A 16,579-nucleotide genomic window follows, 5' to 3' on the forward strand; every position below is an offset into this window, starting at 1 on the left:
GCTCTCCAAGGCACGCGCAGGGGTTTGCGGCTACCCGCACCGCATCCAGCTGCCCAAGCAGGGCTGTCAGCGGACCGATCCGATTGCGTTTGTTCAACGCATCAACCTCAAAATAATCGCAGAGAATGATCTGTCAATCACAAACGAGGCGTCGCTTGCTGCCAACACTGACCGGTGTGTTGAATGATCGCCGCGTTGTGCCCTCCCGATCGGTTATAGACGGCGCGGTCATGCAAAGATGGCCTTGCTAGTCGTCTCACAGCCGTTTGAGAGGGCTTTTCGACATGCGCAAGCGGAGTAAAGCCACGAGACCAGCGGAAAGCAACGCCAGGGATCCGGCATAGAATATAGCTGGCCTGTAGGCTTTGAAGCCGGCTGTCTCCCCGCCATAAGCGTCAAGCAGGTAGCCAGCGATTGGAGCACCCATCAGATAGCCCCCGGTCCAGGATGTCACAACGGCCCCCATTGCGACCGAAACTCGCACGCTTCCGAACACGTTGGACACAACAGTAGGCATCACGGAAAAGAAGCCACCATTGCCAATGCCGTTCACAATCACGAAGGCGACCAGCGGGCCCAGGGAGGAAGAGACAGGCCAGAGGCACAGCATGCTGAGGGCGCTCAGCATTAATGTCGCGAACAAGGAATTCAGAGGCCCAAGCTTGTCGCCCATGAAGCCGGTTGCAATCCGGCCAATAGCCGAGGAGAAATTGAAACCTGCCACAAGAGCTGCACCTGTGTAAGGCGAGAAACCGAGGGAGCGGGCGTACAGAGGTAAGAAGAACGGAGGAACGCATAAGGGAAAAGTGGCAACGGCACCGACCAAGAACACCATCACAAACTTGAAATCGCGGAACAATGACCTGTACAGAGTCAGCATGATCAGCATTGGCAGGATTGAACAAACTGACAGGTCGATGAAAGTGGCCGTCTTTACAGGCGCTCGCTCTCTGATCAGCCAGGCCATTGGTAGACCTGTAGCCCACATCAGAAGGCCAACCAGTCGGAAAGCCCATGCTGTACCCAGACGCTCGACAATCGCTGACATGGACAGACTTATGATGGCTCCACCAAGTCCACCACCGGCGAAGACGAGACCATTCGCTAGACCTCGGCGGCGCGAAAAATACTGGGCAGTCAGAACGGAGGCAACCATGAAGCAACAGCTGGGTCTGTCAGCGTGGGAAGTCCGGAAGCGTGTGCAACCTGCCTGACTCCATAACCCATCATTAGGCCGGCGGTAATGAATAGACCGCCAATGTTGCTCTGGGAAAAGCCACTCAATATCTGACCCAACCCCATCAGAGATACGCCAAGCAGAGCGACTTTGCGGGCCCCAAGAGCTCGAGTAAGCCTGCCATTAGGGATCGCGAATGCGGCATTGCAGGCGACGGCGAGCGAGCCGACAAACGAGAGGGTAGACGGAGATGCAACCTTGTTCTCAATCAAAGCCGCCTGAATGACTCCCCAACTATAGGCTGTGAACCTCTCAGCAAACGCGTTTTAGTCTCAATTGATGGAGTATGAGGACTCAGCACGGCCTCCAGGTCAATGAGCCAAGGCTCCATGAGTAAGGAAGCCTGCATGGAGGCGCGGACAGTGGTGAATTTGGTAAGGAACTTACTTGTGCCGACTATTGGGGTGTTAGCATCAATGTCGCACGAGGGCAGAGCATCACTCACCAAACCAAAAGCACATCGTACTACACGACGCGACTATGACCCACCCGTAGCCGCCGTCAGGGACGCTGGCGTCGGCAATTCTAGACGCCTCAACGATGCTATCGGGATCTGACGGGGCCGTAGAATCCTGCCAGTTGGGAACATCTGCTCCGGTTGTGCCGGTATTGGAACGAAGCTCAATAGTTTCTGTAGCAGACATACTGAGGTGAGACGCGGGGAGACTAGGTGAAGTGAAGTTGTTTGATGACCTTTTTGTACGTGCCACGAGGTGGTCGCGTGGTCGCGCCCTTCCATCAATCCAGGTGGGGCCACGGGGACTCCGACGAACAGTAGTTTGAGCTCAGACTTGGCTTGCGACCTCTGACGACGACGACGACGACGACGACGACGACGCGAACTGAGCATTTTGGTTGCTAAATGCAGGAGACGGCGATTTGCATTCCTAGTCCAGGGTGCAAAAGTTGCTGTCGGGGATACCAGGGCATGCTTAGGGCCAGCGCAGCTAGAAAGCTGCCCCCAGGTAGCGACACGCGGGGCGGCATGGCGGGGTACTTTTGGAAGATGTCCTGTGGTGCAGCGGCCTCTCGACGTTAAGTACCTGAGCTAGGTTGATGGGGGTTCTATTGGTGCACCAGATCCGATACTTCAAGAAGAAACTGGAGCTCTTAGGAGTCAAATGACAAGTTATGCCACTGGGACCGAACACAGAGGATGGAACGGCGGGGACTTCTGTGCGTCTAGTGTGATGGCATGCTTGCCTCACTTTCGATCCTCGCCACCGTATTGCGAACTCATTCTTCGAGGTTGCAGTCCAGACTGAAGCGGATTAATTGGCACAGATCCCTTGTGCATGACACAGCAATTGTTGTGTAACGCCCGGGGCAACCGTGCACGTTGACGACCGTCTCGCAAAATACACCAACTTGTACCCCAGGTATTAGTGCTGTTGCAGCCAGGCCCTATTGAAACTAGCAGCTCAGTAGTGGATCATGCAGCTCTTCCAGGCTCGCGTATGCAGCAAGCCGAGGAGGTCTCCAAGGATGTCCTTTCGGAGTGACGTGTTTCAATGGCGGGCGTACAAAAGTCCCTCTACACCGGTAAGTGTTTCAGAGTTCCTCGAATGGGGACTTTGTCCACCCCTGTGCAGTGGCCACAATTGCGGAAGCCGATCAGTCCAGGAGCGAGGCAAAGACGGTTGAGTGGTGCAAATGAGATTAGACGTGTGAAATCGACATGGCCCTTCGTGTGCTCGAGGCCTGCTCGAATCGTCTCAAATGCAAAAGGCGGCATTCCTCCGGATTCAGGTATCAGAACAACACATCCTGTACACCTGCCTGCTTGCTTTAAAGCCGTCAAGTGCCACTGATCCTGCATACAGATAGTAGCCGCACACGTCCGTGCTATTCGGAAGAGTTGCGTCAACGACATACTTCGATAGCCTGCTGTATTCATCAGCTCATCTCTTTAGTCTCACAATGCCTAATGAGAAGTCAGTTGGTCCTTGCACAGCACCCCACCAAGCCTATCTGTGCTTGCTTCGGGAGAGAGCTGACGGTGTACAGAACGAAGAAGGCGCCCGTTGCCGCGAAAAACAAGCATTCTGCCACAGAGAAGCAGTCCAAAATTTCTCTCGAGGCAGTTCGCAAGCAGAATGCAGACAATGCCATCAATCCCATTACCGAGTTCAAGAAACGTCCCCGACACGCCGACGTATGGGTACCCGGCGGACATCATGGAGAAAGAGCATACACCTTGTTCGACAAAGTGAACAAGATTGAGGAAGACTTCGCAGCTGCCGATGCCGCTGCGAAGGCATCCTCGGACAGTCCTCGCAAATAGGACTGCCGTGGGACGTGGCTCTGCCACAAACTGTTCTTGGTTGGATGCAGCCATCCACGCATCATTTCACCTCTGAGGAACTTACCAAGTGATATCTGCACAGCTCCTGGGCTCGGCTGTCATGGGATTAATGTTCACTGCTGCCAAGCAAAGACTTTTGCCTGCAGCCGGGCATAATGGCCGTCAACACTGTCTGGCACGAAGCACTCCTGCCTGGTTAGAATGGACTTTAATACTGTTCTCTTGGGTAAAGATTGACTTTATTGCTAAAGATAAAAATGGGAACGAGTTGGGTGTATTGAGGTTGAAGATGAGTCACTGTTGCCGCAAGTACAGTTGTTCGTCAGGATGATTGAACCGTGACAGGTCGCATGAAAGGAGGAAATGCCTGAACGGAAAAGATTGGGACAGAAGGCCCATTATGTAGTCGTCAGACTCATTGGCACTGCCCACCACCCGCAAGGCTGCCCAGACATACGTCCTTAGGCTCCACTGTCGCTAAACATAATCCCGGGGTTGTTGTGATTACAAGCGAAAACAGGCTGTGTTTTGACATCTTACGAACTTCTCATCAATAACTTCAGTGGCTTTCTGCTACATCTCAGTGTTCTCAGAGGATATCTAGACTCTCCTGCGAGCCTTCAATCATCAACCCTTACTTCGTTCGATGTTCGTGTTGCAAAGACCGTGCCTCAGGGTTCTGATTGGAGGCTAATACTTGATTTCCTTCTCGAGCGCCTCTTTGGTGAAGTAGTTCTCCTCAACGTCCTCCAACCAGCCCGGCTGTGTCGGCTTCCAGCCCAACTCTTGCTGCGTCTTTTCGGATGAGACAGGATTTTTCCTCGACATGACCATAGCAAAGAAGCCCAAGGACTGCTGAGCTTCTTGGAAACTAACAGCTTCGACCGGCAATTCAAGCTTTCTTCCAATCAACTCGGCCAGATCCTTGACGGGAACCCCTTGCTCCGCGATACCGTGGTAAGTTGCTCCAGGCTTGCCCTTCTCCAGGGCAAGTCTGCAGAGTGCCGCAGTGTCGAGGCGGTGAGCTTCAGGCCAGCAAGCGTCTGAGCCTTCGATGTATACGCTCTTGCCACTTTTCCTTGCTGCTTGGATGATCGCGGCCACAAAACCACCGTCACCTTTCCCATGTACCGAAGGACTAAATCTGATGACCATTCCTCGAATGCCCTTCTCGTCCGAGAGACGCCTAACCAAGTCCCCGGACTCTGCTCGTTTCGAGAAGTCGCCGAGCTCCCTGTTGTCGGGCGTCGATTCGTCTCCGGGTCCATCGGTTTCGATCAGGCCCAGGGTGCCGGATGCAATGACCAGGGGCTGTCCGGGAGAGAGCACGCTTCCCATGGCAGCAATGGCATTCTGGTCGATCTGGCAGACTGCCGCGAACCGCGAGAAGTCATGAACAAAGCCCAGGTGCAGGACACCCTCAGAGGCTGCAGCACCTGCTTTCAAACTCTCCAGGTCCTCAAGGTCCCCCCGGTGGACTTCTGCACCAAGCTTCCGGAGGGTCTCGGCACTGGAATCACTGCGAGCGAGCGCCAGAACGGTATGACCATGTTTGAGAAGCTCTTCGACGGACGCACGTCCGATGAAACCCGCAGCTCCAGTAACGAAGACCTTCATTTTGCGACTGGTTGTTGGTAATTCGAAGGATAAGAGTTAGAAAAAGAGATCTAGGTGTTGTAGGTGCGTGATGTCTGCTGTGGTCTGTTGTCCTGTTGAGGACGTTCGCTACTTATACCTTTTCATCTACATTCCAACCCCGTGAGTCGGGCGCATGATGGGCCGGTTGATAGACTCTCAAATTGCCCCCCGCACAAGAGCAAAAAGGCTCAATGGGAACCAGGCCAAGGACTTCACTGCCTGAAAACCGGCGCTAACTTTATCTCGTATACAATTTCAGCACTTGTCATTGAACGTTTCCGCGCCGGACGAGTTGATCGCAGTATCCGCGAGCCAGCTATACCGCATCAAGGCTTCGATACGCTATACCTCACTACAGCTCCATATTCTCTAGAGTCCACAGACTGTCATCATTCCTGAGCTCGATCTGGTACGACGGAGCTGTGTCTCTGTTCGATTGACGAGCTACCATTATATTCCTGGCTAAAGACACAACTACTGCCCCGCTCCAACGACCCGTCAACGGATTGAAACTTCATGACATCGCACGTCAGTTGCCTTGGGAGTCCGGCGAAGCCGATCGTCGCACTGAACTCGACCTCGTATTGGGACGGAGATTGCTGCTATTGCCGGCCGCGCTGGTAACTAAATTACAGCCTTGCAGCCTCTCAGCCAGCCAGCCGCCAATCGGAGTTCTGATTGGTTTTACGGCACTTAAGGCTTGGTAATAAGGTCTCGGCGGAAGAGCTCGTCCGGGACCGACTGTACTACAAACAGCACATTGTGCGAGGCATGCATCACGAGAGAGGCCATTGATCGTAATTTGGTCGATGAGCCCTCGCTATGTAAGCAAAATTTGTGCGCAGGCACAATTTTGGGTATTCACGAGCTTTCGCCCACCTCGCGTTCCGGAAAGCAGCTCGCAAGGAGTGGCAGGTGCTGCGAGAAACCCTGGCATGGTCGTCCATTGACCAAGCCTCATTCACGATGCATCCACTGCCTGCCCAAGCTGGGCTAGCACTCCTTGTCTTGGCGTATATCTCCTGCCGCTCTCCTGTCTTGTTAATACATCCTCATTTGAGGTTTAGTTTTGATAATCATTGGCACCAACATCCTGTCCTGCTAGTACACGCTTGGATCACGTCCCAGTCAGGAAAGAAGCATCGCCCGTTCGCAAACGACATCTCCTTAGCAGGGATCAAATGGAAGCTCGATGATGAAGCCCCCAGGTGAAGCATGAGACTAGAGATCAAGAGACAGGACAGAAGAATCCGCCACTAACATGGCGAAATCCTGACGCTGTTGTCAGGCCTTGGAGGGTCTAAGGCCCGGGAACGACTAGCGACGGAGCTGACGGCAACGGAACGCTTTGCTTCGCCAAATGCCTCTCTAGAAGATGAATGATCACGCCTACGAAACTGTCCTGCAAGCTATAGGTTTCCATCATGGTACCACATCTGTTCACTCCGCCGCACAGTCTCTGTCCTCCCTCCTTGCGCATGCCGGGGCGAGGCAATATCCAACGATCTTCCAAGCTGACCTCGACACCGGCTCATTTGCACCACAACTCCAACCCATCAAATCATGCGCGGCCACGCTCAGCGCCACTCCAAGAAGCGTCTTCGATAGCTCCCTCTCCTCTGGCTCTGTGCTTCCACTCTCTTCGCGGTCTCTGCGCTCGACCACTGGAAGCTGGAAGACGTTCGCGGGTCGCTCGCCGCACTGTCGGCTTGGTGTTGCTGTTGTGCAAGGAGCGTCATCATGGCAGGTGATTCGAGGAAGCGACGAGAGAAGGAGTTGCGGCAGTTCTCGTTGATGGGGACCGACATGTTGGATGATACAGATGAAATGGCATCTGGTGTGCTGCTCCTAGGGTCGGAGGTGCGGCGATGGGAGAGGAATTGGCGACTGTAGCTGTTTCTCGGGGTGATGGAAGATGCTGGCGTAGGGTTGGGTGTACAGAGTGCCATGGTGGACATTGTTTGTCGTGGAGATTGGTATGAAGGTTTTGAGTGGTAGGTCTTCTGGACTTTTGGGACAGTGAATGAGGTTGGATACTAGGCGTGACAGAATCGCAGGTCAGGAATGGCCGCTGCACATATATACAGCAACCTACCAAGTCGACTGATCTGCAAAGTCATTCATACGCGTGAGCTCAACCTGATTGTTATCTGCATATCCTAGGCGCAGTATTGGTCGGTCGCCTGCACATAAGACACATAATCTCGCAATTGTTGCCATTCAATGCCATCAGTGGCTACACCATGACCAGGCGAGTGATGACGAGCTGCGAGGCGAGCAGCGGGTGGTGGTCCTGGCTGGCTGATACAAAATCAGGCTGGCGCTGACCCATCGTCAAGGCAAGCAATTACGGCCATTTGCGCCGCTCAATCAGTGATAAGCAACATCTATTCCCAGGACCTGAATGAGGCGACTCGAAATTAGTGCTGATCAGGCAAAGTGGCTGGCGTTTCCCTTGTGTATGTAGGTAAGGCGGCCAGCTGGACCGAGTCACCATGGCAAGTTGGAAGTACGAGCTTACTGCGTCGCCAAGCCATCGTGGTTCACCTGGCAGTTCATTCGATGAGATCATGTCCCGAAGTATCTCGTTCTTGAGATGATCTTACAGGCGTCGTGTTCTTGTCGAGCAAAGCGTGATCACGCGCAGTGTAGGGTAGAGTGTATTAATGTTCTCGTCACTCAGAGACAAATGCTAATTGAGCTGGGAGGAGCTTGTGTTGGCCATGTCTCGATTTGCCAGTAAGCGAACGAGGCGAAGACGAGCTATCTCATTGACGACTTTGACTTTGATCAACATTGAAGCAAGGCGCTACCTGAATCTGACATTCAAGTAGACAGGGCACGTAGTAGTGGTAGTGGTAGTAGTAGTACTTCACTCGCTTACTGCCAAGCATTCACTGCCTGAGAGTGGATACCTCGGGATATACAACAAGAGCTCGAGTTGATCTACGAGGCCTCAAGTCAGCATTGACAGCAACAATTGGCTGTTGTACAGAAGGTCGCCCTAACAAACATGTTTACACACAATCGTTCCCTATGGTCTTCCCGCGACAAGGCAGTAACCACCCTGGAGAAGCCCTCAAACGCCACGCACATGGACTTCACGCTGACGAGGTCAATACACTGGGAGGTTCCTTCCATCCTGCTGGAGGTATCCATGATCATATGAAAAATGTGAAGGTAGCGAAGAGGAATGAGCACTGCCAGTCGAGTCGGGTTGGGACTGTGCTCGAAGCCAAGGTTGAATTTACTGCTTGCGCTAGTCTCATACGAAAGATCACCGGAGGTTTCGCCTCCGAATCCTCCGTACCTTTACGCACAATTATTCTGTGCTTCATTGGTGGCCGAAACGCGTTGCTCCGAGATAGACTTGTTTATGATACTGTGCAACTGGGAGAGTGCTTCGGAAATTATATCCACGTGTCTTCTAGCTTACAACGTACCTGCTTGGCCGATTGTGATTCCTCAGCTCGGAGTTGCAGCAGTCATGACCTCACACACCAGCAATCCTGCCATCAAGTGACTGTTAACTGAAGGCCATAACCTTGTCACGTTGACATAGCCTTCCGGGGAGAAGTTACCTAGAACCCTGGAAACGTGGGTGTGCCTCATAATGCTGCCAAGCCCAGCACACTATCTGTGGACTGGCTTGACCTTAGATGACTGGGCCAAAGCCAGGAGTCTTGAGATGTAATGCTTTGAGCTTTGCACAGTTCAGGATCTCAATCGAAACTCCTGTTATTGAAATGTCCAGGGGCGTATGAAGGACGAGTACTCTTTTCATGAGGCTGCGCTCTGCCTCATCTGGACTGACGCGCGAATTGAGGCTGAGGCGCTGGGGCACGTGTGGAACCCCTGCCACTTCGGGCGCCCGCAGACCCCGTTCCCTTTTTCGAGGGGGTCGAGATCCCTTGTAATGGCTGGTGAGACCAGGTCGCCTTCATCGCACCACAGTGGAAGCCTACCATCCAGTAGCGACCTGCGACCTACGACCTATTACCGCTTCGGACGAGTCGCTGCTGCCTCAATCCTACCAACAGCTGCTCCTTCCTCATGACTTGAGACCCTCCCATGGCCACTCCTCCCCCCAAGGAGTCAAGACGATCACGTCCACCTACTGCGCAACGCGACGAGCCTCACAATCCGCGTCGGAAGTTCCGTCGGCGCACGACAGACTCCCTCTCCGATTCCCGCGAATTCCAATCAGACGATGAATCCCGCTCATCCATGTCCGAATCACTAGAATTAGAGCCCATCGGTTCGGACGGCGAGGAGGTTGATGAAGAGACGGGCCTCACAGGCAAAGAACGTCAGAAATACTTGCAGCGCAAGCGACGACAGGATGCTCTGGATGCTCGAATTGGGGGTGCCAGCAGTCTTTCCCTTGACGACGAACGGAAGGCTGCTGACCGCAATGTCACTCGCAAGTTGATCGTCAACGCCATGCTGATTGCAGCGTGGTACGTCTTTTCGTTGTCAATATCCCTAGTACGTGTCCCAAATGACAGCGAGCACAATTTACTGAACTATGCCAGTACAACAAGTGGATGTTCTCGTCCGAGCATCTAGACTTCCACTTCCCTATGTTCACGACATCGCTCCATATGATTGTGCAGTTCCTACTAGCTGCCACAATCCTCCTCATATTCCCGAAGCTGCGGCCTTCTGTACCGCCAAACCCTCATGGCGAGACCAAGCCCCTTGTTACACCACTCTTCTACTTTACGCGTCTCGTGCCCACCGGGACGACAACCTCGCTCGATATTGGACTTGGCAATACTTCGCTCCGCTATATCACATTGACCTTCTATACTATGTGCAAGTCTTCAGTACTCATCTTCGTCCTCACGTTTGCATTCCTCTTCCGACTCGAGAAGCCGTCCGTCAAGCTAATTCTCATCATACTCACCATGACTGGAGGTGTCCTAATGATGGTATTCGGTGAGACCGCTTTCCACGCGCTGGGTTTCGCTTTGGCAATGAGCGCGTCCTTCTTCTCCGGCTTCCGGTGGGGCCTGACCCAGATTCTCATGCTGCGGCATCCTGCAACCTCGAATCCTTTCGCCACCCTCTTCTTCCTCGCACCTATCATGTTTGCAACTCTCTTCACCATCTCGCTCTTCGCCGAGTCCCCTTCCGCCATCGTCTCCGGACTTCATATACTGGTGTCGGCCCAAGGCCTCGCGAAGTCGCTTTTGTTACTCATCATACCCGGAACTCTCGCATTCTGCATGATTGCCGCGGAATTCACGCTGCTGCAGCGAACAAGTGTCGTCACGCTGTCGATCTGTGGAATATTCAAAGAAGTCGTCACTATCAGTGCTGCGGGCATCATTTTCCACGATGAATTGAGTATCATCAACGTCTCAGGCTTATTGGTTACGATTGCATGCATCGCCTACTACAACTATTTCAAAGTAAGCAAGATGAGAGAGGAGGCCAGGGCAAAGCTCGCGAAGAAGACCGACGATCAAGATGACGACGTCGAGGTGGATCAAGAAGCTTTTCGGGAAGATGGCCCGAGTGAGAGGGAAGGGCTGATGAACGGTCAGCCAAGAGAGAACAATCGCCGTGGGAGCGATTCTTCACCGCAACGACAGAGCTGAGACAGCGTTCCCACCGGATAGTGCATTTCAACCCCTTCATGTTGAGGGCTTTCAGGATATGCTAAGATTTAGGGAAAGAAGCATGATCTTGTTTCTTCTTCCATACTCGTTGTCCGTTTAGTCGCGTGCTTGCTATCTACACCGTCTCGTCGAGGGGAAGAGACGAGACTTAGCTCGTCCCTGAACCATGCCTCGGGTGCCACCTCGCTCTGCGTAGACACTTCCCTCCCCTGTCCCCTCAGCTAAGACGTAGAGACAGTGCCTAGCGTGAGTGCTTTGGGCGCTGTCGACCTAGCTGAGCCTGGCGGTATCCAAATGATGCGGACGGCAGCGCGCGCGGTGCGCATAGACGGCGAAATCGTCCTTGCCCACGAGTGGACCTCCGTGCTCAGAACCCCACTGGAACCCTGTGACGACTCCTTTGCCCGAGTGACCCGACGGCTCGGAATGTGGTCGCCTGTAAGTGGGCAATCGCGCTGTGTGCTCTCAAGCCTGTGATACTCTCTTTAAGGCTCTCAACCGCCCTTCCGCTCCGCTCCCCCTCCCGCGGCGCCAGAAGTCGAGACCCTCTTATCCAGCCCACCCTTCCCCAAGCGCAACTTCGCCTTGCTCAACTCCATATCCACCACTTTCCTGAAGCGGTCCAAATCGCCCTTGAAGCCGCCGTTGCGGCCTTCCTGCCCGTTTCCTCCCTCGCCCGCCTGCGGGCCGTGATAGTAGCCGACGTTCGCGCCCTGGTACGGCTTCTCGATCACGAACGCGTCCGAGATGACCATCTTGTTGCCCTCCCAGCGCGCGGGGTGCGTGCGCGACAGCGCATCGTACAGTGCTTGATCGAGCGGTAGCGTGCCGCGGGGGCCCTGTCGCGCCTGCGCGGACTGCTGTGCCGAGACACCGCTCTGGAGGCGGGCCTGTAAGGAGGCGGTGTCGAGCTGCTGCGCTGCGGCCGTGGACGTGGTGCTGTTGTCTTGCGCAGTGCTGCTGGGACCGGGCGACAGGAGCTGGAAGTTCTGGATCTGCGCGAGGGGGATGATGCGGTAGGCGCCGGAGGGGGCGACGAGTGTGCTGGGGGAGATCGTGGTCGAGGAACCGGCGGCTGCCATGGTGGTGGAAGTGTTGAGGATGAGGAGGGAGGTGAGCGGGTCGGCGGTGTAGAGGGTCCCTTCGACAGTGGTGTTGGATGTGGTGGTGACACGGATTCTGTTTTCGTAATGTCAGTACTGGGTCGACAATGTTCGGGAGTCCTCAGGAGATGAGGAACGTACCGTGCGCCTACAGCGCCGCTCAGTGCTCCATCTAAAGGCACAAGAGAAGCCGCGCCGGCACCAGCATTTGCACTGCCAGGTCCCTCATTGCCCTTGGGAAGAGCGACCGGGACCTTTTGGGCACTGGGTTTGGAGGCCATGTCTATGGTGCTTGCAGCAGGAACAACAGCTGCTGGGCACGAGGACAGGCTACAGCAATAGCAGAAAGAAGTGAATGGAGGTGGGCATCTCCTGATGAGGCTGGGGAAAGTACAAACACGGATTAACATAAGTCCGTGCCGAAACACCGTGACCAGAAAGTCAGGCGGGGCTGCGCTTGAAGTTGGTAAACACATTCAACACAGTTGGTAACTCTTCAAGCTTCGTTTCATTTCATAGGTCTCTGACCTTTTTGTCTATGTCCTCGCTGTCTCATGCAATGCGAGATCAGCAGTTTCTGAAGAGCTCTAATTACAGTGGTTCAAGGCCGGCTAGGTCGTCTTATGAGACCAGCGCTCGAATGTCGAGGCTAGTCTTCGGCGAGAAGCCGCGATTGCTTGTGAGTACCCGAACTTGAGCACTCGGATTGAGAAAACTGACAATGCTGGCGCTCAGGATCCTATGTGAAACAGGAACCCAAGTCGACAGTGCAGCATCTCTTGATGTGGGAAACGCTTAGGCGGTGTAGGTGGAGGCAGAGACGTTACCGCCACGGCCAGTCCAGTTGACGTGAGTGTACTGACCAGCAGGGTACTTGTCGGAGACATACTCGGGCTTGACCAAGAAGGTGTGAGCGCCGAAGTAGTCACGCTGGGCCTGGAGCAGATTGGCGGGCAGATCCTTGGTACGGTAACCGTCGAAGAAGGCAAGGGCAGTGCTGAAAGCAGGAGTGGGAATGCCAGCCTTGACGGACCAGGCAATAACGTCTCTCCATCCCTCTTGGGCGTTGTGAATGGCCTTGTTGAAGAAGTCGTTGAACAGAAGGTTCTCAAGGTCAGGTTGGGCACGGTAGGCCGAGGTGATATCCTTCAAGAACACGGAGCGAATGATGCAGCCGCCGCGCCACATCAGGGCGATGGATGGCTTGTTGAGCTTCCAGCCGTACTCCTTGGCAGCCTGTCCTGTGTCAGCATTGTGCCTGCGGAATCTGGGGACAACTTACAGTCTGCATCAGCATGAAACCCTGAGCATACGAGATGATCTTGGAAGCATACAGAGCCTGCTCAAGGTTGTCGAGGAAGGCCTGACGATCACCAGTGAACTTGGGGGTGGGGCCGCTGAGAACCTTGGCAGCACGACCACGCTCCTCCTTGATGGAAGACAAGCAACGAGCAAAGACAGCCTCGCCGATGAGAGTCACGGGCATGCCGAGGTCGAGAGCGTTGATGGCAGTCCACTTGCCAGTACCCTTCTGGCCAGCCGAGTCGAGGATCTTCTCAACAAGGGGAGTACCATCATCGTCGTTGTAGGCGAGGACGTCACGAGTGATCTCGATGAGGAACGAGTCAAGAACACCCTTGTTCCACTTGGCGAACTGCTCGGACATCTCAGCATAGGTCATGCCCAGACCGCGCTTCATCACGTCGTAGGCCTGAGAATGTCAGTGGTGAGCCCCCTCACAAAGCCGGCTACGACACTTACCTCGCTGATCAGCTGCATGTCACCATACTCGATACCGTTGTGGACCATCTTAACGTAGTGGCCGGCACCATCGTCACCAACCCAGTCGCAGCATGGCTCACCATCGGACTTGGCAGCGATAGACTGGAAGACGTCCTTGATGTATGGCCAGGCCTCCTCGTTACCACCGGGCATGAGAGAGGGACCATAGCGGGCACCCTCCTCACCACCGGAGACACCAGTGCCAACGAAACGGATGCCCTTCTCTTTGAGGTACTTGGTACGACGGTTGGAGTCTGGGTAGTGGGAGTTACCACCGTCGATGATGATGTCGCCGGGGTCGCAGTAGGGAAGGAGCTTCTCGATGAAGTCATCGACGGCAGGACCAGCCATGACAAGCAGCATCATACGACGGGGCTTCTTCAGCTTGGCAGCGAACTCCTCAATGGAGTGAGCACCGACAATGGACTTGCCTAGAGAGATGTTAGCAGATGACTTATGGGCAGCTTGATGGTCTTACCCTTGGCCTCATTCTCGAGGAAGCGATCAACCTTGGACACGGTACGGTTGAAGGCAACAACGGTGAAGCCGTGGTCGGCGGCGTTGAGGATCAGGTTCTGTCCCATGACAGCAAGGCCGATGAGGCCGAAATCACCACTAGGTTCCGCGTGCGCAGCGCCGACATTAATGCCGGCAAGGCGCGCACTAAAGTCAGCATGGCTCAGCAACGATACAGAAGAAATGGTCGGGGATCGAGTGCATGCTAGGGATGCTATAGCTCGCCATCGGCAGCCTGCAGTGAGGTGTTGAGGTGATACTTACACTGCACCAGACATTTTGGCGGGGTTTGTCAAGGAAGCTTTGAGAACGAGATTGGGTAGACTGGGGGATTGTTTAAGAAGTGAGAGATGTAGACGATACTGTGCAAGAAGGCTGCTCTGATGCACCGAAAAAGAGTCGAGGCTTCTTGTTGTGGTATGAGAGAAAAAGGAAGAGACGGTGGTGGAGGTGGGATGATGGAAGAAGTTATTTGGTGGGGGCTGCGAGCAAAGCAGGGACCCGCCAGTTTATCCGGAACCTCCCCGGCCTTTACCATTCACTCAACTATTGCCAGTCATGCCGGCGGGTACTCCGCAACTACTGGCTACCCGGCCTGTTGGCTTATACAGCAATCTGGACTCCCGCGGAGACTACCGGCTCTTGAGCCCCGTTGATGAGGCACAAGATGCTCATTCAGCCAGTCACCACGGCACGTTTGATGCCCCGAACAACCTGAAACGGGCATCACAATATCTGAATAAGTCACAAGTTATTACTCAGCAGCTGTGATTTGACGGTCCGTCAGCGTCTCCGTGCAGCTGCCGTCGACGAAAACACAGCATGCAACACATGTAGCGTATACTTGAGAGGCTTGCAACGGCTGGAGGAGCTATCATGGCGAGGGCGGGCGGCTTCGGATGGAAGACTAAGATATCTTCGGGCCTGCAAAATTTTGCTGTCTCACAAGGACCGCGCCAAAAACATGCTCTGTCCCAGGGTGACTGGCGCCCGGCGGCGCTGGATTGCCCAGCCAGAACAAAAGTCTCAACGCCGGGATGGAGGGGCATTGATCCCCACCGCGGGTGAGAGAGGGTGGAGAGAGCAACGGCAAGGGCATTTACTCGCGTAGCCTGCCGGATTTAGGCGACATCCTTGCCGCATTTTCCAGCGCCTGTCCGCATCACTTCATCGTCACTGCAGACCTGCTGGTACATTGTTGTTGCAACAACTTCAGGACTCCAGCTATCGCCCAGGGACGTTTTGTCAAAAGAGACCACCGAGCCTGAAGCAACAGGTTTGTGGCTTCAGAAATCATCCAGGTCTGACGCGGTTGCAGGCCCACGGTACGTTATCTCGACCTGCCCACTCACTCCGCTCTGTTCTGCAAGATCAAGCATTCATCATGTCCTATCCGCCACCTCCAGGTCTCGGTGCTTCCGACCCAGAACGCCCAGCAGGCCTTCCTGCTAAGCCTCCGCCATCGTCCAACGCGCCCTCGAAGGCAAGTGGCTTCAAGCCCGCTTTTTCGTTCGCACCCCGAGCAGTCGCGCAGACCCAACGCACCCAGAGTCCAGCACAGTACGTGTCGCCGCCAGTTCCTTCATACAACTCGCCCTCGCCATACCAACCGGCGTCAGGGCCCGGCTCTTACAGCCAACCGTCCTACGATGCTGCTCCCCAAATCCACAACCCGTTTCCCGCGCCAGGTACAGCCGAAGCAGCGAGCTTCGCTGCTGCAGCCAATTACGATCCCGAATACGAGGCTCAGATAGCTCAATGGCAGTCAGCATACGTCAGCAAAGATGGAGAGAAGCCACGTCTCCCTGGCCAGTCTGCATCGGCGGCGGCCGCTGCAGCTGCAGCTCCTTCGCGAACAGACTCGCCAGCCTCCAAGCATGAGACTCCCAAGACAGTCCAACGGACTGGAGGCGGTACAAGCTGGCAGGACTCCTCTCTATTAGAATGGGACCCGGCCCACTTCCGCATCTTTGTGGGCAACCTCGCAGGTGAGGTGACCGATGACTCGTTACTTAAAGCATTCGCGAAATACGAATCTGTACAAAAGGCCAGAGTGGTGCGAGACAAGCGCACCACCAAGTCGAAAGGCTTCGGTTTTGTCAGTTTCAAGGATGGAGATGACTATTTCCAGGCTGCTCGTGAAATGCAGGGCAAATACATTGGCAGTCACCCCATTTCAATCAAACGAGCTACGACCGAGGTACGACCTACCACTGTTCAAGATCGCAAGGGCAAGAACAGGAACAAGGGTGGCAAAGTTGAGCATGGTGGAATCAAGAAGAAGGGTCACGACAAGACAAAGAACGGATTGAAGATTCTCGGCTGAGCTGTCCAGCACCGACGTCTAGCGTCGAATTCATCATCAAGCAAA

The 16,579-nt window shown here is 54.5% G+C and overlaps 6 protein-coding genes across 6 annotated transcripts; 2 read left to right on the forward strand and 4 right to left on the reverse strand.

Moving 5' to 3' along the window:
• Positions 1–256: 256 nt before the first annotated feature.
• HMPREF1541_06114 (uncharacterized protein) lies at positions 257–1,881 on the reverse strand (the record flags this gene model as incomplete). Its single annotated transcript, XM_008720451.1, has 5 exons — positions 257–863; positions 912–1,129; positions 1,216–1,478; positions 1,532–1,633; positions 1,683–1,881. 5 exons carry the CDS (start codon positions 1,879–1,881, stop codon positions 257–259), a joined length of 1,389 nt encoding a protein of 462 aa, XP_008718673.1.
• Positions 1,882–4,232: 2,351 nt separating this feature from the next.
• HMPREF1541_06115 (uncharacterized protein) lies at positions 4,233–5,159 on the reverse strand (the record flags this gene model as incomplete). The annotated part of the gene is made up of 1 exon (XM_008720452.1): positions 4,233–5,159. One exon carries the CDS (start codon positions 5,157–5,159, stop codon positions 4,233–4,235), a length of 927 nt encoding a protein of 308 aa, XP_008718674.1.
• A 4,092-nt stretch (positions 5,160–9,251) lies between these two features.
• Positions 9,252–10,786, forward strand: HMPREF1541_06116 (uncharacterized protein; the record flags this gene model as incomplete). The annotated part of the gene is made up of 2 exons (XM_008720453.1): positions 9,252–9,668; positions 9,716–10,786. The coding sequence occupies 2 exons, from the start codon at positions 9,252–9,254 to the stop codon at positions 10,784–10,786; spliced, it is 1,488 nt and encodes a 495-aa protein (XP_008718675.1).
• Positions 10,787–11,301: 515 nt separating this feature from the next.
• Positions 11,302–12,191, reverse strand: HMPREF1541_06117 (uncharacterized protein; the record flags this gene model as incomplete). Its single annotated transcript, XM_008720454.1, has 2 exons — positions 11,302–11,986; positions 12,052–12,191. 2 exons carry the CDS (start codon positions 12,189–12,191, stop codon positions 11,302–11,304), a joined length of 825 nt encoding a protein of 274 aa, XP_008718676.1.
• A 514-nt stretch (positions 12,192–12,705) lies between these two features.
• HMPREF1541_06118 (6-phosphogluconate dehydrogenase, decarboxylating 1) lies at positions 12,706–14,276 on the reverse strand (the record flags this gene model as incomplete). Its single annotated transcript, XM_008720455.1, has 4 exons — positions 12,706–13,146; positions 13,193–13,621; positions 13,672–14,123; positions 14,171–14,276. 4 exons carry the CDS (start codon positions 14,274–14,276, stop codon positions 12,706–12,708), a joined length of 1,428 nt encoding a protein of 475 aa, XP_008718677.1.
• Positions 14,277–15,592: 1,316 nt separating this feature from the next.
• Positions 15,593–16,534, forward strand: HMPREF1541_06119 (uncharacterized protein; the record flags this gene model as incomplete). The annotated part of the gene is made up of 1 exon (XM_008720456.1): positions 15,593–16,534. One exon carries the CDS (start codon positions 15,593–15,595, stop codon positions 16,532–16,534), a length of 942 nt encoding a protein of 313 aa, XP_008718678.1.
• Between the last annotated feature and the right edge of the window lie 45 nt (positions 16,535–16,579).

Source organism: Cyphellophora europaea (genome assembly GCF_000365145.1).
Source record: "Cyphellophora europaea CBS 101466 unplaced genomic scaffold supercont1.5, whole genome shotgun sequence".
In the NCBI taxonomy this organism is placed as follows: Eukaryota; Fungi; Ascomycota; class Eurotiomycetes; order Chaetothyriales; family Cyphellophoraceae; genus Cyphellophora; species Cyphellophora europaea.